This window comes from Anabas testudineus, chromosome 3 (assembly GCF_900324465.2).
Source record: "Anabas testudineus chromosome 3, fAnaTes1.2, whole genome shotgun sequence".
In the NCBI taxonomy this organism is placed as follows: domain Eukaryota; kingdom Metazoa; phylum Chordata; class Actinopteri; order Anabantiformes; family Anabantidae; genus Anabas; species Anabas testudineus.
The window spans coordinates 21,841,099-21,862,182 of record NC_046612.1 but is presented as its reverse complement, the minus strand read 5'-3'; the positions used below and the strand labels follow the sequence as shown (position 1 = coordinate 21,862,182).

At 39.5% G+C, this 21,084-nt stretch overlaps 2 protein-coding genes across 3 annotated transcripts in view; one reads left to right on the top strand and one right to left on the bottom strand.

Moving 5' to 3' along the window:
• Positions 1-7,318, top strand: part of LOC113174100 (AT-rich interactive domain-containing protein 3B) — a 45,649-nt gene extending 38,331 nt beyond the window's left edge. Inside the window, exons 6-9 of one of the 2 annotated variants that reach the window (XM_026377791.2) lie at positions 201-460; positions 1,681-1,950; positions 2,392-2,484; positions 2,609-7,318. In XM_026377791.2, coding sequence (XP_026233576.1) covers positions 201-460; positions 1,681-1,950; positions 2,392-2,484; positions 2,609-2,793 — 808 coding nt within the window. In that variant the 3' untranslated portion in view covers positions 2,794-7,318. Of the gene's footprint in view, positions 1-200; positions 461-1,680; positions 1,951-2,391 lie in introns of both variants that reach the window. The other variant, XM_026377790.2, reaches the window with a different exon arrangement.
• Positions 7,319-7,466: 148 nt separating this feature from the next.
• Positions 7,467-19,726, bottom strand: LOC113174101 (semaphorin-7A-like). The gene is made up of 14 exons (XM_026377792.2): positions 19,557-19,726; positions 14,403-14,530; positions 14,248-14,292; positions 14,044-14,142; positions 13,618-13,726; positions 13,211-13,318; positions 12,965-13,107; positions 12,683-12,861; positions 12,339-12,447; positions 11,725-11,920; positions 10,805-10,929; positions 10,487-10,629; positions 9,128-9,186; positions 7,467-8,399 (listed from the first exon to the last, which is right to left on the bottom strand). The coding sequence occupies exons 1-14, from the start codon at positions 19,657-19,659 to the stop codon at positions 8,047-8,049; spliced, it is 1,899 nt and encodes a 632-aa protein (XP_026233577.1). The 5' UTR covers positions 19,660-19,726; the 3' UTR covers positions 7,467-8,046.
• Positions 19,727-21,084: the final 1,358 nt, after the last annotated feature.

Here is a 21,084-nt window from a genome sequence, read left to right as displayed (position 1 = left end):
AAATGACACTGGCCAAACGCTTTACACAGATGTCACTTTATATCTAAACATGTGTTTACATATTGCTTTAATTTAAACAAGCAAATGTAAACCTTAAATGTAAACCTCCTAAAAACCTTTTCTGGAAATGTTTATTGCAGTTACTGTTAATGTAATGATCTGCAGTGTTTCTTTAATTATCTGTGTGTTTTTCCTTTAAGGTACATGAAATACCTGTACCCATACGAGTGTGAGAGGAAGGGCCTAAGCTCCCCAGGTGAGCTTCAGGCTGCTATTGACAGTAACCGACGCGAGGGTCGTCGTCCGAGCTACAGCAGCAGCCTCTTCCGATTCTCTCCCTCTCCCAGCACAGCTCCCCACATCCTCTCACCTCCCAAGATGCACCTTTCAGCTCTGGGGGCTGGGACCTCAGGTGCTCTTAATGGCTTGCAGGCCTCACCTGGGCCCTCTCTGAAGAAAGGTAGGCAATTTAAATGTCTGCAGATCTAGTGTGATGCACAGAGACTTCTTAAAGTTCAATTAGTCTGTAAAAAAATATGCCATTTGTGGGGTTTACTCTCTACAACATTCCTACCTTCAAGCAAAAAGGTATTGTTCAGATGACGATTTGTGTAACTGTAAAGGAGCACTTGATGGTTAAGAGTTATATTAAACCGGCAAAGGTTTACTTCAGACTGTGGAACCTCCCTGTTGGGATTCCTACTGGAGCTGCAGTTATAGAAGACACTTTGAGGTATCTATAGAGAGATACTGCCCTCTGCTGCTATGACGAAAATACTAAATGTATTCCTAGTTGTGGACAACGTGGTATAGCACTTATAGCATTACTAAACTACATTAAGGTTAAAATGATTAGATGAGACTTTTTCAATAGTACAAAACATTTGATAATGGTACACCAAAAAGTGTGTGTGTGTGTGCTCTGACCTTTGTGTATTACATTCTCACCTGCCTGCCCTCCCCTATACATACTGTGTGTGTGTGTGTGTGTGTGTGTGTGTGTGTGTGTGTGTGTGTGTGTGTGTGTGTGTGTGTGTGTCTAGTGCATCCAGGTGTTAAATAGACCATGTGTGAGCCAGTTTTGCCTCAGGCTGCTGAGAGCCCTCACCTTTATTACGGATTAATAACATGGCTCCCACGCTGCTGGGACACATTATGAACTTTGAAGCCCTCCGTCTGCATCAGTAGCACAGTGCTGATAACTGTCATTACACTGCTGTCAAGTCTCTTTGACGTGACTGGAATGTGGCTCTGCCATGGACACCAGCTATATCAACTGTTTGACTTGTGTAATGCCCGACATTTCACCTGTCATTAGCTTTATGTGGTCATGTAGGATAGAACCTAATTTGACTGCCTGAAGGACTTTCACAGGGCTCCATCTGCCAAACAAATAGTGGTTTAATTTTAGTAGAAATAAGACAAAATGGAGAATCTTTAAAGCATAATATAATAGGGTTCCTCCTACTCTGGTGACCTGTGTTGTCCATTACATCTAAAACACTGAATTATGTTTTTTTTTTTAAGTGTTGAAACAATTTATTTTTTCTTAAATTATTACATCACATGCAACTTTTATGGTGTTAATCACCTAGCTTGACAGTTAAATAAAATGGTAAATAATATAATAATAAAATTCTCATATCCAGATTTTTTTCTTCTTCTTCATCTCTATTCCAGATGACCTCACCCCACCCATCATGGCAGCAAGACCCTCTATGGCGCTGGCCCTGGGTCAGCAGCAGGTTGCTGGTTTGGCAAGGGCCGCCACGCTGGAACAGCTGAGGGAAAAACTGGAAACTGGTGGAGAGGGACCTGAGAGAAAGATGGCTCGTTTGGCAGAAGAGCAGCAACGCCTGATGCAACAGGCTTTCCAGCACAACCTGCTGGCCATGGCTTCCCAAATGCCCATGAACCTGCGCCTGGGAGCCCCCACCATCACCACAAGAGGTCAGTGCTCCCAAGTTTGTAAAGATGCTGCTAAAAGAACAGTTACAAAGTATTTAGTGTTTTTCCATTGAGTGAGAGGTGAAGTATAGGGCACATTGTACTTTTGTTCTACAAGTCCTACATGTGTTTAGCATGTAGTGTTTAACCGTCACAGTTACTTTAGACATAAGTCCTATAAGAGACATAAGTCCTATAAATTCCACATAAATGGTGTCGGCGACATGTGTGATCTACGTAAAGCCCCACTGACTGCAACAAACTACAAATGAATGCAGTTTATTTGCATAAATCAAATAGTAGTTTCTTTATTTACACTCGTCTGTCATTAGTGTTGGCCACTGGGCATAATATCTCCTAACCCACTGTTTCTTAATATTCAAATTTTTCATTGTTGGGATTTTTAGATAAAATGGATTGAAATGATCATTTGTGTTTCTTCAGATGAGAAGCAACAGGACATGTCTCTGAGCATCTCAACCAATGGAAATGCCAGCATCACTGTCTCAGTGGAGGTTAATGGCACAATCTACTCAGGTGTGTATGGGCCAGGAGTTATATATCACTCATTAAATAGTAACACTGTGGTAACACATGTCCATTCACCTGTTCGATACCACTATGCTCATAATTATTTAATGATGAATCCTTTTTCTTACAGGAACCCTGTTTGCCCAGAAGTCTGCTGCTTCAGCTGTTGCTGCTTCAGCTTCCCCTGCTGGAACCAGTTCAAGCTATGGCTTCTCCGCACCCCAGGCTCAGACCCTCAGCCCCACATCCTCCTCCTCCTCCTCCTCTTCCAAGGGTCCCAGCTCAGCTGAGCTGGCCCCCAACGGTTCACCTTAACTCAGGCTGCCCTTCGTACCTGCTCTCCTGGCCTCTCTTCCACCGGGGGGCCCAGCATGAATGAATATGCCGTACAAAGAGAATCCAATAAGATTAAGAAACTGTTGCACAACAAATACCTCATCAACCCTGTCAACCTCTTGGCTGTCCAATCATGAACACAGAGCCCGAGAATATTATATGACAACATGTGCCCAAACGCACGGCTATGCATTTTCTTGAAAATACACACACACATAAACACACACACACACACACACACACACACACACACACTACAAATGCAATCACAAATACATAGACACATATACACTTGTTAATCGAAGTGTACATGCTAAACACAATCAGCCCAAAATCCACTGACAGGTGTTGTCACAACTGAACTTGAAAAGTTTTATCTTAGGATATTTCGTTTGTTTGTTGCCATTTTGTTGTGTTTTTGATTTTGTGTTTTTAGGATAATTTTGTTTTCTTTTTACATACCTCAAATCAAGTAACCTGCAGTGGTGTCTTTACCTCAGGAGCTGTAGTATATTTAACCTGAATCAACTTTATTTTTATATTCTTTTTGGCCTATTTGCAATCAGGGGAAGTTGGGTATTTCTCACCAGTGAAACCTTGCGTACAGAGCACCAGCCTGTCAGTGAAGCTCAGGTTTTTTTTTTTCCTTTTCAATCATGCTGTAGCCTCTTGCTGAACTAAAACTGGTGAATGAACAGATGCTGTAGATCAGCACATTAAATACCTCATTTCATAACTCCGCCCTTAGTTCAGATCAGAGGAAGTTCATTACAAAAGGTGGAAAGTAAAATCCTGAAAATGAATATTTGGCAGAAGTTGTCTTTAAACAGTTGGCGCACAACACAAACAGTACCTCTTATCTACTAACAGGAGACCGTGAGCTCATCTGTCCACCTTGCTCCTGTGTGTTGCACAGTGGGAATATGGAGGAGTTGTCCGCCCGTTTCTTGTCTCTTATTTTGTTTGTGTGTCCTTGCTCCAGCTGCAGCCACAGAGCTGAATGTTAATCTGACGGCGTCCTTGTCAGCCCGTATCTCTCTCAGACCTCATATCAGCCTCTCTGCTCTGGAGGGCGTCCTTCTCAGGAAGCAGTGTAACAACTGCAAAGAGTCACTGTTAGTTTTTGAAAGAAAAAAAGAAAAAGGATTCATACCTGAAGAATGCACAAGCCTACGTGACTGTTTCAAGAATACCTCATCAGTCTCTCTCACAAGGAGAGCCACACTACATACCTCACGCGGCTGCAAAGCCATCAAGACTTGACGCCCCAAGCTGTGAACTTAGATCGACATAACGCTGACACACTGCGTGGTTTTGGGGACAAACAGAACTGGGATGGGCTTGCTGTCTCTTCCTGTATTTACCTGTAGGACTTGTTTTGTGCTTGCTTCTGTTATCTTTCCTCTTTTTTTTTCTTTGTCTTGCTTCATCAACGTCTTGTCTGAGAATAATATATCCACATTTTTATCAGGGAAGAGGAAAAGAAACGTTCCTTGCTGACACGTGTAGTTTTGGGGGATTGTTAACAGGTTTCAGGGTCCAGGGAATATTAAAGAAAAAATACCATGTTAAACTGAATTCTGACTGTGAACCCCTGATGCGCAGTTAACATTTTCTTTCACCACAGTGGCAAAATGAAATGCATGTGTACAATCATGTGACCAAGGATATAACACACTAATACTCTGGTTCACATTGGCCTCTGGTTATTGCACAGCTAGATACCAAAGACTGCCCCAGTCTCTCCTGTTGTACAATCCTGCTCTCACCTACATGGTGTGGGGTTTTTTGTTTTTTTTTTTCCTTCACTGCAAAAATGTTGCATCTTAATTTGGTTTCCACCTAAATTAAGTAAATATAGGAGGACGGAGGTCCATTATTGGAGAGTTCGAATGGAAATAAGAGCATTTGAAACTAGATTGAAACACGTACATTTTTGGGGACTATAAACAGATTATTATTCGTTGTTTTGCGTAGCTGTAGCCCAGAGGCTGTTGTTACCTTGGGCTGTCTCCCTAATTTGGTCACTTAAACTTTAATGTTCTCTCAGTCCTGCAGTCCTCCTCAGCCAATATGGACTGAGACCTGTGAGTCTAATAACTAAAGGACCCACTTCTAGATAATCCCAAAACAACTCGATTAAATCTTCAGTTGTATTTTTCTCCCTTTAAATTTTTAGCATTTTTAGCATCATAAACGATAAAAATGAGTTTTCTAGCTTTGCCTGTGTTGATTGTCAGGCTCTTAACTATTCAGAAATCTGGTTAAGCCATGTGTGATCTGGGGTGAGCAGCCATATCACTTTTGTGAAACTGTATTATAGTCGTCACTTGTTTGGTTTTGCAGACGTTTTGCAGTGAAGATCACAGGATGGTGCTGTCAGTCCTTTTGGTGGACCCATCAGAACCCTTTATGACACACAACTGTATTTTATGAAGGTGAGAATTGTAGATGCTGCCTTAAAGTAGTTGCTGGTGAGATCCTGGCTGTGTAGGTTTCCCTACTCAGCTGGATGGGAAAATGTCTTTCCTCTTCAGGCTTAATCCTTTGGAGAGTAATCACTTTTTTTTTTATTTTTAGAAACGATTCATTAAGATGTTAGACACCAGTTGTCAACGGAACGTTTTTCTATTTATTTGTGTTGATTTTTATTTCCCTGGTGGGCCTTGTTTTAGTAACAGTTAAGCTTAATAATTATAGGCTGTGTTACTAAAACCTTCTCATGTCTGTTTCATCTACTCAGTCTAAGCAAGTAGCCTCATTGCCGTGTGTGTGTGTGTGTGTGTGTGTGTGTGTGTGTGTGTGTGTGTGTGTGTCACCAAGTGGAGTATCATTGTAATAATGTTAAGGAAACTGCAGGTGGCGCCACTGGAAAGTGTTGAGGTTTGATTGACTTCTCTGATTTCCTTAGCGTCAAACCCTAACCCTCTCGTCACGCCACACCTCCAGCCTGTCACATGAAAGGCTGTGTGGACAAGCATATATCATGTGTTGTGTCTGTGTCTGTGTGTGTGCGTGTGCGTGTGCGTGTGTCCTCACAACAATCACCCGGAAACTCATCATACCAAAATACCTCAGGGCAGTGAGCTGCAATAGTGTTGCATTTAGGGGCAAGTACTGACGGAAGCTGCGGTCACTTCGTAGGCCGCTACTTTGACTTGGGTGTTGTGTTGTTGCATTTTTGTTGTCAGTAGCTGCAGACAAATTCCGTCACTCAGGAAGCTTTGAAGTTGGAAGTCTGTCAAATCATTTGTCTATAATTTTGAAAATAATTCAGTTGGAAAATGTTTCAAAACTAACATGATCTGTGTAAAAACAGGCGCATATGCAAGTGGTTATCGAATACCTCATTTATCAGTTTTATGTTGTTGTTTCTGGCTTGTACAATGCTCCGTATATTAATTCAATGGGGTTTGTGCATATTTTTGTACTGTTGTTGTTGTTATTATTATTATGGACATGATAATAATGATATTACTAATATTATAGGTTTTTCTTTGATTAAAACAAACTAAAAATAGGACAAAACACGTGAATGGTTGTTAAAACTGGTTTGTGCTGATTGTATTTAAGAGGAGCACTTTTCCAAAGTGGTTTTCACACATTCAGTTTTGTTCATTAGTAATATAAAGATATGGTTCTCAGGGCTTTAAACTTGTATGTCACGATAAAGTTTTACTTTATATCTTATTTCTTTGTGTGTGTGTGTGTGTTTTATGTCTTATACCATCAGAAATGGAGCTTGCTAATGTGCGATCAGCTCACACCTGATTTGGTGCAAGGTTACGAACTTGTTGAAACAACCCAAAGTGTTCCCACTTCCTTTAAAACATAGTTTCCCAGTAAGGTTGGCGTATCTCTAAATAACAGGTTCAGCAAGTTCCCTTGTCACCTCGTCACCATCCATTAAAGAAAATGGTTATTCCACATGTACATCATCCCTTTTGTGAGTCATTCAAAGTATCACTGTTTAATATTTCTCAAATGAGGCTGATGTGACAACTACCCACCCAGTCCACAAATCAACATGTCCCTAATACGTCACTTACAGGAAATGTCACAAAAGTTGTGAAAAAAAAACAAACTTTAACACTAAATATTTTTTTTAAGATCTCGGTCAAAATAACTTACACAGAAGTAGTGCACTTTCTGTGAAAGTAAAGCCTGAAGTGAAGTATACGTAGCATGATGTTGTTGTTTTCAGTACAGCAATAGTAAAGTCCAGGATGAAAACACTTTTCTATTTATTAAGAAAAAGTGAAATGCACATAGATAACACAAAATTAATTAAAAAAAATTCTAATTAAAATCTTTCCAAAATATGTACAGAGCGCATTTAAAAACATTACCCCAAAGATCAATGTTACCACATATAAATACACATCCAAAAATAAAGTGCTGAAAGTCTGGATCAGAGGTGAATGAAATCAGCCAAGTTCATCATTTTGGTTTTTATGATATACAGACTTCATTGTAAAACCTTGAACATTTTGCAATGCGGCGTGCTGTTAGCTGGTTGTCAAAGTTCACATTTCTAATAATAAGCATGACTAATATTCTGGAGTGTCTCTACTTTGCACTTGCATTTTAACAGTTTCTCAAAATGCTATTTTGTGCTTGTGAAACAGGAAATGTATTAGTCTGCTTTAAACAAAGCAAGCGTGAGGTAGTATAGAAGTGATAATCGCACCAAGTGCAGTACATCTTGTACACAGTTAAGGGAACAGACCCCATCGGTACCTTATTACACGAGAATGTGCATGCATTAAATTATTACTATGTTCAATTTCCAAACAATATCTGGCAACCTTTCAAAACTCCCGCTCATATGTACATGTGTTCTTCTTGGCTGATTCGTATGACCATCCCATACATTCATTCACTTTCCGTTACTTTGTATTTTCTCAAATTACGTACGTGCTGCATTTTTCTGGTGTCGTACAAAACAGGGTGGTTGCTGCTTTTTGTAAATAATCATATTTGGTGTTGTAACTGTCAACTAGACCAGCTAATTCGACTTGTGCACAGAGATTGGAATTATTTTAAGATTAATGTATAATTTAAAAGATCACATTATTGGGTTTTGTTTTACAGAAAGGTATCTCCATTTGTATAGAATAAAAAAGTATTATTATATTATAATTAGGAGTCCTGGTCACAGATTGTTATAATATTAGGGCAGTAATTCAGTATTTTCAAGTATGATCATTTCGTTTGTATCACACAACAGGACTAGCAGTTCAAACTGTTAAGCAGAACGGTCAGCAGACAAATCCAGATCAGTGGGCTGGATAATGGACACGCTGCACAGTAAATCATGTCTAGTTTGTACTGTGCCACCACTTTGGTGTAGCCCAACTCCTCTGACACGCATTTGTAAGTTCCCTGCTGCTCATAGTCCATGCTGTTGATCAGAATTAGGCAGTGCTGTTCCTTCGACTTGCAGGATGTGGAGTTGCCGTGGTGATGCCAGGTGTACTGAGCATGATGGGAAGAGATTGGGCACTGGAGGAAATACTTGGACCCTGCAGGGACCATGATACGTTCACCCTCGTTTCCATTGCTGTTAGTAGAATATTTAGACGCTGAGGAATAAAAAAAAAAAAAAGACAGATGCTAAACACAGCAGCACAGATCGTGTCAGAGGCTTATGTGGTGTGGTGACGATGCAACCACACTGCATGCAGAAGAACACACTTCTTCTGCATGTTGCTCATGTCATGCGACACATGGTAAGAGAGTGGCGACATTTCAAATCAGCACTCATTCCGCAACACATTTTCCACTGCTTTTATGACAAAAAGACAAAGATAAATTCATTATTGTGATTTAGACATAGGCTGGAGAAACTTTTTTGTTTTTACAGTGTCCCAAATTCGAATATAGTGTTTGGTAGGCAGCCTTGCTCAGGCCTTATGATGTCATATATCAAGTCCACGAACACGTATTACTTTGTGAGAAAGGAAGCAAGATTGCCCTCAGTTTCAAAGAGGAAGCATTGCTGCTATTGTTTCCAGACGTTTCAGACAGTTTTTTTTTATACTGTGGCGTATGTGTAGAAGATGGAAGATAATTGAGGTCTTATTGAAATTGGCATGTTATGCAGGTGCAGACTGATATCCTGTGATGAGGAAATATGTTTTGGTCCTTTTTGCATGCATCCATCTTGCATAAGCTACAGTTCATGTGAAGATGCCTTTTTTTTTTGTTTGAATTAAATTAGAACATAGTAACATAACATGTAATAAACTATGGAAAACCTTCTATCCTGTTATAAAGCATACCGAATTTCTTGAAAAAAATTTCCTCATACCTATTCCGTCTTTCCGGCAGATGTCATCAATCCTTCCAGTTATATCCGGCATTGTGTCACTGTTTAAAGACAGGGTATCTCAGTTACACATGTTTTCTGGCTACATTAAAGAATACTGTGAGCTGTGTTAATCTAAGTATAACTTAAGAAATTACAAATAACATGACACCATTCATACTGTTACTTAGAACAAGAACACATTTCTCCTGTCCGGTCTACAGGTATCATTTCCGTGTGCACCGGTGCAAACATGATTTACCACTATCGCTATCATTTCCTCCCTTGTTATAATAATGACTCATGTGTAGCCAACTGTTTTGTATAGAAGACTGTGCTAATTCTTCAACCTCACCACAAAGTGTGTAGGCAGATGTTTGCAGAGCTCTACAAAGTGAGACTTTGGGGTTTTTTTGTTTCCTTGCTTGAGTGGGAGTTAGTACTGCCAAATGTTACATGCACACACCACCAACACCACAGAGTTATAAACCATATTCGGAGTAAATCTACATCATGTCTATTTTAAGAAAAAAAAAAAGCCGCCTGCACCGTTCCCCTTTATAGATTTCATTGGAGGAGTTCTTTATCTGGAAACACAGAGCCAGTACATGAGAATAAATGACCATATCATTTAGGAACACTAGACAAGTATTACTGGTCATATTAAAAACGCTCTTATTAAAATCAGGAGGGTTAGACAGGAAAATACACTGTGAGCTCTTAACCTATATCTCCCAGTAGATAAAAGTTGTACTGCGAAAATCATCTTCATCACATATTATCCGCATTTCTGAAATAACCATATTATTCTAACAATGAGATACTTTGTGGTAATAAACATTTGTCAAACAATAGCAGTTCTGTGTTCCTGGTCTTTTCCACTAACAACAAACAGAAAGCCTTGCGTAAGGGGAAACCAGGTCGGTCAAGTGACCACTTGTTCGCAGCCGAAACTCATGACACGTTACATCACATCCAATCAACTGAGATCACACATGATATTGCCACACAACCACCTACATGTTCATTAGTTGTATTTTATTATTGTGCTGTTACATGTATTGTGATCTGTAGAGATATGTAGATTACGGAATCAGGTGTGTGTCATTTATCAGAAGAGTTGCTCCATACTGGAAGTGAACTCACACAGCAGGTGTGGTTTGCAGTGAATCAGCTGTTTGATATATGTCACAATAAGTTCAATGACACAACATTGATACCAATAAGTGACTTCCTATGAAACTCTCGGCCCACACTACATGGCAAGATCTGACCCCTAGTAGCTCTGTGACTGAAGAAGAACAAAGTTAGATGCTAACATGTATGAAAACAATGTACGAGGTGCAGTGAGGCTGCTCTTACTGTGTTTCAGGGACGCAAGTGTTGCCGTTCCAGCCACAGTAAGGATCTCTGGCCATGAAACATTCACATTTGCCTCCATACTTGGGACAGTTGGCCACATCCAGTTGAACCAGCTCCCTTTCAGAGCTCACGTACAGCTTCCTCTGCAAAACACAATTCATATGTTTTCTAACTGACCAGTATTGAGGAAATAAGTTTGAATTTTGATTTTACACAATGATGGATGTTTCCATTCACCCACTATGACCATGATTGGCGTATGAATAATCCCTCTTTCACCTACACTTGTGGTTGTGTAGGCAGCACTATGTTACTCACAGAGGTGGGGTGAAGGGTCATGCTGAAGATGTGATCCTCCTTGTTAGTCGAGGGGAAGAGTTGGTACTCAGCGATGACTAATGTCTCCTTTTTACTATGCATCACCTTATGAATCCCCCCACTGCCTGTGTAAAGCACAAGCAGGAAGAAGGCGGTTGAGTATGACTAGTTTAAACAAATCAAATCACCTTGAATCATCATACTCTCACTCCGTACCTTATATGACTCACCCTGTAAAGTCTAAACAGTTTGGTTTAAAAAATGATTCAGAGAACAGGCCCGCAATAGTACAACTTCCTAAGAGAGTGTAGAAGTGTAAAAAGGCAAAGTACCAATGATTTGAACAAGACAAAAACCTGTTTGAAAAGCAAGAGGGGTCATTTTGTGTGAGAGGTTGGAGCTTTCAAGATAGTGATTATGGATCATTTCGGTTTTAAAGAGTCTAGCAGCTGCAAGGGAGGTGTCATGTAAAACACAACTTTCACATCCTATTTTATATTTTTAACACGGAAGGAGCATTTAAAATGAAAGCAGAAATAAAACTAAGGTTCTTTTTTCTTTTCACTAATACTGTACATTCATACTGTATCTCTTTGCTGTTTTGACTGGGGCCCAGCAGAGCTTGTTACATGAACCACAGCTGAGGTAAACAATCTTACAAGGACAGCTGCTGCGTGGTTTGCCTCTGCATCATAGCAGTGCAAAGCAATGATGCAGCATGCTGTGCAGTGTGCAGAGAAAACCACTGCACTTTTACCATGGATAGACCCTCTTCAAAAAATTCCCCTCTCACAAAAAAATCTGACTGAAAACCTTCAGAGTGCATGGTCGAGTCCAAGAAAGTCAGCCCATTTCTCATTCAGTATTTCAACAGGGAGCATTTTAATTTCCCTTCCTTGATTAATTAATGTCTTACTCACTTAGAGACAGAAACAGAACTGTGTGGTCTCTGTTCGTTTGGTTCTGGGAACTGTCGATGTAGATGTGGGTGTAATTGTGGTGATTAAAGAGAAGCGGACCAGAGTTGTCCGCAGGTCGGACCCAATCCACCATCTCCGGAGTCTTCTCGATTATTCTCAGTGTTTCTGGAACAATCTTCCTGCTGTCTTCAACACACTAAAGGGAGCAGAAGCATGTTTTTAGAGCTGGTTGCGCATTAAGCCCCGATCCCCCTAGTTACCACTGTTACGCTGCTCGAGCTTCAGCTCCCCTGCTGCACACCGTGAACTTTGCAATAGTAACTGTAGCAGATTGATTTGAGACAGAGGTCGACATAAGCAGGCTTCTCACTTCTACTTAAAACTGTCAAGTACCTACAAGGAATTTATCTCTTGTCTGGTGAGTTGATGATGAAGTAGTAATAATTTAACTGGAGAATTTGTGCAAATGGTCGCTTTAAAAAACGCTGACAATGCAGTATTTACTTATATTTAAGAGTGTGCCCTAAAGATGTCAGGACTCATTCAGTGACTAAACCAGTTGTTACTTTATTCTTTTTACTTTTTTTAGGTTCATCGACATGACTGACACATACCGTCCTCAGCCTTTTCTTTTGCTCATGAGTGCTGCAATCTTTAAATAAGGAAGTTTCAAATATTTTGTTGATGTCCCCCATGGTGTAGACACACACAGCACTCGTACCCCTGCAGAGAGACAGAGAAGTCAGCAGGTCTGCACAGAGGTGTCTGCTGTGACGGAAGAAGTGTTGTGAAGTCAGTTAAGAATTTAGCAACGCTGGTTTAAAACAGTGAAAATAGAAAGCTGAGACAGCTTAGTTTATAAAAAGGTCAAACATGGCCCTAAAAGAGAGAGTAAGCAAAAACAGCGCGTGTGTGTGTGGTCAAGCAAACAAGAAAAGAAAGAACACACTGGTCCTACCATTCATTTCTGAAGAGTGCGTACACCCTGGTGTCTTCCCACTGTTCTGCCTGCACTGTGGCCACATCTACCAATTCAGAGAAATACTGCCTTCTCTCAGGGTCTCCGCAGAAGAGCCTGGCATTCATCTGCGATGTCCAGCTAAACTGCAGGTTGTTCTTGGGACCACCAAGATCTGCCTAGAAGCAAAGCACAGCCAAAGTTTCAAACAACCCTTCATAATAAAGTGAAAATACATAGCAGCTGTAAAAATCATTTCCTGTTAATGTAATTTGACCGTACCATACAAATGCGAGTCACAAAAGGGAGCCACATTTCACTGTCCAGCCTTGTGTCTTTGTTTTTCTCCTTATAGAAAGCATAAACTTTGTCCTGCAAGGGGTTGCTTCTCTCTCTGATGGGCATCAAACTCACATAGTGCTGCTCTAAAGCCAGAAAACCAAAGAAAGTATACATTAATAAACATTTAAGGCACCATTATTTAGCTAGAGAGACTTCCAGAAAACCAGTCTAACTCCTTGCAAATACCTTTATCGTGGTTTGGTGGTCTGACTCTGTTTTCCCCAAACTTGTGGATACCTACATACTCTTGAGATCCAGAGTATGCAACGTAGAGGTCTGCACTCTGTGCTGATTCTAGACACACAGAACAGAATAATGTAAATAACACTTCCTGTAAGGCCATCCTTGCTCTGCGCGTGTGTCCTGGACAATCAGGACGTGCGACTGCAGCTTCATTATATGCAATGTTAGCAAAGTAGTAGAAGGAATAGTCAGGAAATGTTGAGCTGAATGAGTGAAGGAGCACAGGACGCTTTTCTTGATGGAAGAAAGACAAAGTAAGGCTTGAGGATTAAAAACTGAAAACTGGGAATTCAGAAAGCAAAGACTCATTAGCGCAGGATAAAAAGCATCTTGCATGTGCTAAAACTCACCCACAAGGGCAGACGGCTCACGTTCCTTTATGATAAATCCCTTTATGCTGTCGTGTATGGACTCTATTTTTTTAGAGGGATTACACGTGGATGTCTGGTCTGATAAATTCTACAAAAAAACAGAGTTTGGCTTAAAATACCCCTGTGATTCTCTATCACCGGTTCTACAAAGGTGGCTCAATAATTCATGATACTCAGTTCAAAAATGTTAATTTATTTTCTTATTGACTGCAAACCCACAGTATTACAGTCACGCAGATGTGGTGAAAAATAGAGCGGAAGGAGCGCTTAGTTTTATTTACATTTCCTGAAAAAACATGACTTTGTTGTTTTAGATACAGAGAAAACGCAGTGGCTCGTCATCATGACCAGAAAGGGGCACCGCCACCATTCTCAGTAACACATAAACCATCTGCGGTGTCTTACCATGTCACAGCACAACGTCTCCTCGCCATTAGTTCCACACAGAAACACCTGGTTCTCCGCCTCCATCTTATGGATCATAGCGATGTTATAGCTACAGTCCTAAATGACAAGAGGAAGCGTGTTGGGTGTGTCAGAGGAAGTCAACAATCAGTCATGATCAGATATCGCTTATAAAAATAATTATGTAACATTTTTTACTCTCACGTTGTCTGTGCATCCGACCCACGACACATTCTTCTCCACTGGAGTCTGAGTAGAGAAATGATGCTCAACTATTACTTTGCTTCACATAAGAAACAATTATTCAGTGATGTAATTCAATGACTCATTTTGGTGCAGTAACACAGGTATCTTCTTACCTTTGTTTGAAAGTTGAAAAAATTCAGACTCGTTGGTCCAGCAGCCATGACAGTGTCCGGCTGTTCGCCCATGAAAATCCCTACAGGTGCACGGGCTGTAGGTAAACGTAACCTTTCGACTGAAGTGTCTACAATAAAAGAAGTGATATGTAAAGAAGATATGTAAATCACATTTTAATGCCATGTCCACTTTGCAATAAAATTAAACACAAAGGTTGCATTTCATGAGCAAGTCAATGATTAAACCTGCACATGAAATAAAACATTTGGACATAGAGAAGTCTTTGTGGTCTGTAGTCTGTCTAATGTAGTGCAGAAAAAGAACAGACTTAGTCTCTAGTCTTAGGAAAAAACACTGTGCCAATCTGTGGCCCAGCACCAACACCAGCACACAACAGACCATGATGTGTTACAAAGTCCCTCCACTTGAAACAGGACATCGCATCCAAAGTTAGCTACCCTATTCATAGCCCATAGCCATCTGTGCAAAACATTGTATGTTTACAGTTCATTTTGACTGGAAACAGCAAGTAGCAGGGCACACAAAACAAGCCACTGGTATTCACACTGAACTTGACTTTCAATCTTTTGTTGCTTTTCTTTGACATGTGTCTTTTAATCAGTCAAACCACATTCATTTGAATCCATGGTAGTGAAGTTATTAAAGATCAAGATGAAAGATGTTCCATCACTGACTGAACTGAGAGGTTGATTCTTTTGTCAGAATAGATTTAATTTACAGTATTGCTCCTCATCAGTCCTGAACTGCATGACTGCAATGACGTCTACATAATAACGAGCTCAGACTGGGAGTAATAGCCTCCCAGTATCGATAAATGAGTGGGTATGAGTTTGCAAGTATATGTGAACTTAGTTTCTTTATTAATTCATTCCTGCACCCTCCAGTGAGGTGTTTTATTATAATGAGTAACACCACAGTTCACTGTAGTTCTTTCACAGTCTAGTGATTTCTTGCCCTTTCTGTTTCCCTCTGATAGCTCATACCGAGCAGTTAGGCTGCCTGTAGTTCCTCTGTCACTTAGTTATTGCCTGATTTCATACTTCCCTAACACTCAGACGGCAGATTGTGTTTTCAGTTTAAACAATTGTACAGTATGTATACCCGGTGCTCAATTCCATTTTGTTTGGGAAGAAAGAAGAAAGCAGAGTTGGTTTCTACATTCAAATGCTGAATGTTTTTGAGCTCTGTACAAATTCCTCCCAAAATAAAGGAGCCACACACTGCACTGCCTCCACTATGCAAAGCATGAAAGCACTTTGAGAAGAACGTGCAATCAGATAACTTGTGGTACAATATAAGTTCCATCCTACTGAGGTCTGTTTATCAGCAAAACTGAAACATGAATGTGAGAAATTGTACATGAGTTTAACCACAGGTTTCTCGTTTAGACAAGATAATGTGGGTTCTTTTTATAACATTACTCAGAATAAATGGGGTCACTCACATGTGTCCTTGTTTTATATATATTTATATATTGTTTATACATAGTTTTTTTATATATTCCAGTAAAACAGCAGCTGTTTCAATTAATTCATCGTGATCTACTCGATTTGATGTCAGAAAATGTTTTCTTATGAAAAGGATACAGGATAACATGTTAACATATAGTAACATATTTATAGAGACTTGAGTGCCAGTAAATAATCCATCACTGATGTTCAATGATGTTTCATATTCTAATTGCAGCATAGGGCATTTAGCTACGACACTAGCGACTCTAGTGTTTGTGCCCATGGAGTCAGTGTACATCAAATAATTCTTCTACTACATCATCATGTCAAACGATTCATATGACTGTATGATTTTGAATTATTTTTTTCCTCATACAGACTGTGATGTACCTCAGTTGCTTGCATTTGGGTTTCAAATTTTAGCTTGATTACTTACACTGTTTGCAGATCCTTGTCTTCTCACAGACGTTTTTACAGCCATTCTAACACACAATAGCATAAAGTTCTCCTAATAACCAACGAGCCTTTTAAATCGGCAAATGATAAACTTGCATTAGCAAACACCACTGGAACACAAGAATGATATTTGCTGATGATGGGACTCATCAGCAAACGATGCAGATTTTCCATTAAAAACTAGTCGCTTCCATTTCTTATTATTATTGTTAACGACATGAACAGTGTCTACACGGTACTGCTGAAGTTAGAGAAATGCTTTTCTTTCAAAAGCAAGGACATTTCTAAGTGACCCTAGTCTTTTAAACTGAACTGTGCCTTTTCAGGATTACAACATTACAACAAGTCCAATGCTCTGACAGGAAAAAGTGGTGAAAGAATGAGGGGCAATAAGGGAGGCGTTTTGAAATGAGACCTTCTGCATCATTTAGTAATATCTGATACTATTCTAAATAGATTCTAGAGCTCTATCATACTATACAGAAACCTGCCAGAAACATCACAAGTACTGAAAGAGAATGTGCCTGGGAAAGAGGAAAAGTGGATGAAACAGCTACAGGAGAAAACAGGGTGCAGCAAAAATGACGAGTGGACTCAACTGCTCAGCTGTTTGAGTCAAATTCCATTTTGTGTCGCAGACATGTGTGGGACAGCTGAATGCGTCTCTGTCTTCAATGAGACCATTCTCCTCAGCAAATGTTCCATGAAAACAATGTACCTGATTCAACCCGCAGTCTTCTTGGGGTCACTCTCATCTCCATATCTGACTTTATTAGTTTTCCAAATGTCCTGAACATCTTCACTTGTGTTCCCCGTCTTCCGTGTTATTTTCTGTTCATGTTTTTTTTGTTGTTGTTGTTGTTTTTGAGGCAATGTATGAAAAATGTTAATTGTTTGTTAGTTGGTAGGAGTACGGTTGGTCCCTCATTGTCATCTGGCCTAACCGAACCGCTCTAACGTCTAGCAAATTTTAAGTAGAATGTTTTTTGAGATTGTGTGAAAAGGGAAATTTTCACGTTGAAAGTGTCATAGATGTTTTGGACCAAATCTGAGGTACTAGAGTGTCATGGGTAGGATGTGGCAGGTTGGCAGAAAACCTCAGGAACCTCGAGGGAGATATGAGGTGTCGCATAGTCAGACCAAAACTTTTTTGGTCTTTTTCCATGGTTGTTGGCAGCAGATACAATGTGTATGCAAATTCTCAATCAAGAATTTTGTGGAAATGGCAAGTGTGTATTTATTTAACCTAAATGTCTAAGACTTGTATTTTCAAGTTATTTTAAATTAAACATTTAGAGTTTTTATTGACGGAACTCATAAACATTAGTTGTTCTGACTTGAAGTCAGAACTCATTATTTTACTTAACATTATGAACTAAATGAATGAACTTCTCAGCCTTCACTTAATAACTTAGATTAAATTATTAAAATCAAAGCTAATTAGCATATTAGTAGACTTCCCACCATGCATTTGTGAAGTTAATGCTCTTAAAATTCTTTTCTGTTCTTAGGTCTTTAAAGAACTAAGAAATCATCATGGTGGAAACTTGCTATGTGTCTTTAATACACACATATATTAGATCACAGTTGCTGATTTTCACATAAGTATAAACTAAGCGGTTGAGGTCTGGGCTCTGACTTGTCCACTTCAAAAGGAGGATTATGTGTGGGGAATTCATCTTCCCCACAATTGCTGCAAGCTGGCCAGGCCCTGATGTGGCAAAGCAGACCCAAATCATGATATTTCCTCCACCGTACTTTACGGTGCATTGCATTTCATTCATCTGCTTTTTATGTCAGATGTAGTGCTGTGTGTTCTTTCCAAAATATTTCAATGTTAGTTTCGTCCGTCCAACAAAACATTTTACCAATACTGCTGTGGAGTGTCACAAACTTCAGGCATTTAGCAATGTTCTTTTTAGTAAGCCACAACTTCCGTCTTAATGTCACAAAAAAGACAACCTGCTTGTTCAATGTTTTACCTACTGTAGATTCATGAACACAGAGTTCACTCTGGGTTGTTTCTTTACCTCATTGATGAGTGTTTGTTGTGCTCTTGGGGTCATTTTAACTGGCCGCCCATCTCTTGGTAGAGTAGCCACAGTCCCAAAGTGTCTCCATTAGTAGATTGATTTTCTAACTGTAGACTGGTGAATTTCTAAAGTCTTTAAAATCACTTTGTAACCCTTTCCAGCTTTTTATAAATAATCAATTCTTGATTGTAGATCCTCTGAAAGATCTTCACATAAGCACATTCTTCTTGTGCAGAGCTAACTAAAAAAGTTAGAGTGGTTTTTGTCAGTCGATGTAGCTCTAGTCCAAACCTACAAACCAATTTTCTTAACAAGACTCCAGGTACGTTAGCACCTAACTCCAGTTAGTTTATTTGAGGTCATTTTTCCAAATGTTCACAGTTCTTCCAATTTTTATGGTTGTTCAGAATTTTTTTTATTGCTTTATTGTGTTGAGCACATCAAATTTGTTAATACTCTTGACTTAGATGAAGATCAGATCACATTTTATGTCAAATGAATGCAGATGACATTCCAAAGGGTTCACAAACTTTTTCTTGCCACTTAATGTTAGATGTCTTACCATGTTTGTTCTACTCAATTTGAAATGTTTTTTCTTCAAAGTAACTGGGAGTATTTCAGTTAGTTAGTTTACACAGGATAAAATACTTATTCAAGATAACAGTTGTGTTAGAACAACAAATTGTGTTAATGTTAACAACAAATGTTAAGAAAACCCTTTACTTGAGTTTTTCAGTTGAACTAAGATAAATTTTACAGTGTGGCTCCCACAGAATGTCCTGCCAGATACAGACAGCTGCAAGATACAGATAAGTAAAAACATCTTGGCAAAAACATAGGGTCATGTAACTGGGTGAAATTCAGACAAGCCTGAGTGAGGCAGAAAACAGATACAGTAAAAAATGTTTTCCACCACACAAGGACACAAACACAAACATCACATGAGCCTTTAAACGTACTGAGGAAACAACATTTAACATGTGAGCTCTACATCCACTCGTGCGTAAAATGTCTCTGTGCCCAGTGTCCAGGTGAAGAACATGCAAACTCCGCATTTATCATGTTCCTCTGTATAAGACACAGCTGGACACATTCATCATTTGTAACGTGGGTAAACAATAGATTGTCACGTTAACATGAGAAGCCAAGCTGTTTTTTAAACTGACATAAAAAAGGGGGAAGTATTTCTTACCGTTCTCCTTGAATATCATCCTCGGTAAATGCGTTGAGTTCGCCTCAATAACACCGCTGAGACACGACAATAGTAAGACTACTTTGAAAGGGAAGACTGCCATTCTGTGTAGGAAAGGTTGAACCAGTCCAGCTGCGCACTTTACGCAGACTGAACTTTTTGCCTCTCTCCCGGTTCATGTATCCAGCCGTGCTGCGTCTGCGCAGTTTGGTAAAGCGTGGGGTGACGCTAATAAGATGATGTTAGATGTTGTCATACATACGTCATACGTAGTAATGCTTATTCTTTCTGTTAAATATTAGCTCCATCCTTTTGGTTATGTATTTAGATGAAAGAGCCATTTATCCACATTATTATCTGAGAAAATGTTCTGGATGTCAGCTGAAACTGAACTTTTTCTCATTACCAGAGAGCTTCTATTACCAGGGGCCTCACCTGATCTATGTCTGATTAACTGTACAAACCACGGAGCATTTCACAGAAACGTTTCCTCCTTTACTTACTTTAAAGTAGTTAGATTTCTCTTAGCCTGAGTTTTCAGTGTGGTTATCGAATCTATCACAGAATAAACGTGGATGATGACTGTGCTTCATGAGAATTTTGACCCATTTCAGGACAAACATTTGAGTCATGTGGAGGTCAAACCAGAAAGACACCGTCTCATGTGTAGCTTTATAACAACAAACAAAAGATACTGGAAGCTGAGAACAAAATAGATATGGTTTTATTTGACCTCACAGGATGTGAGTATTTGTTGCTTAAATGAGTGCATTTGTCCACCTACACTCTATGATAAGATCATTTAAAAATATATATTACAGAAGAAACGTTCTCTGGAATTAACTTTAATTAACAGTTCTTCCCAAAACACTTCACTCTGTTGTTTTTCTCCTTGACGTAGATACTTCACTTGCCTCACTTTGGATATAATATTCTCACACTTTTTCCTCCCGCTGTATAAACAGTATTATATTAATAAGTGATAGTTTTATGTTTTTGTATTCATCCACTCCAGCTTCTTAACACTGGTTGAAAGCCTGATGCTGCTGTAAAATCAAACCTTAAGGAGAGCTCTTCTTTGAAAGCTCAAGAAGTTAAAGCAGTTTTTCCTAAACGTTTAAAGTTAATGAAGAGAACAGATGTGTGTGTGTGTCTGTGTGTGTGTGTGTGTGTGTGCGTGTGTTTCCTCGAGCTGACTGGCCTCTGTCCAGATGCACTGTAAATGCTGCAGCAGCTTATTTGCTGCAGTTTCAGAGCAGGTGGTTGAGCTGTTTGGACCACTGCGCTCAATTCAAGGGAGACAGAATGGATAGCACCATGAAGATATTAGATATTAATCAAGTGTTAGCGTTACTTGTATTGTAAGGAATTCATAAACCAACAGACTCTGATCACAGGACGATGCTCAACACATGTGAGTGGGATTCTTTTATTTAGCTGCTGTTTTTATTCTAATACAGCACAAAGCAGTTTCTCAGTGTATCAGCTGACAGACAATGGGCTTTGGGCAAAATGACTTCACTTCTCA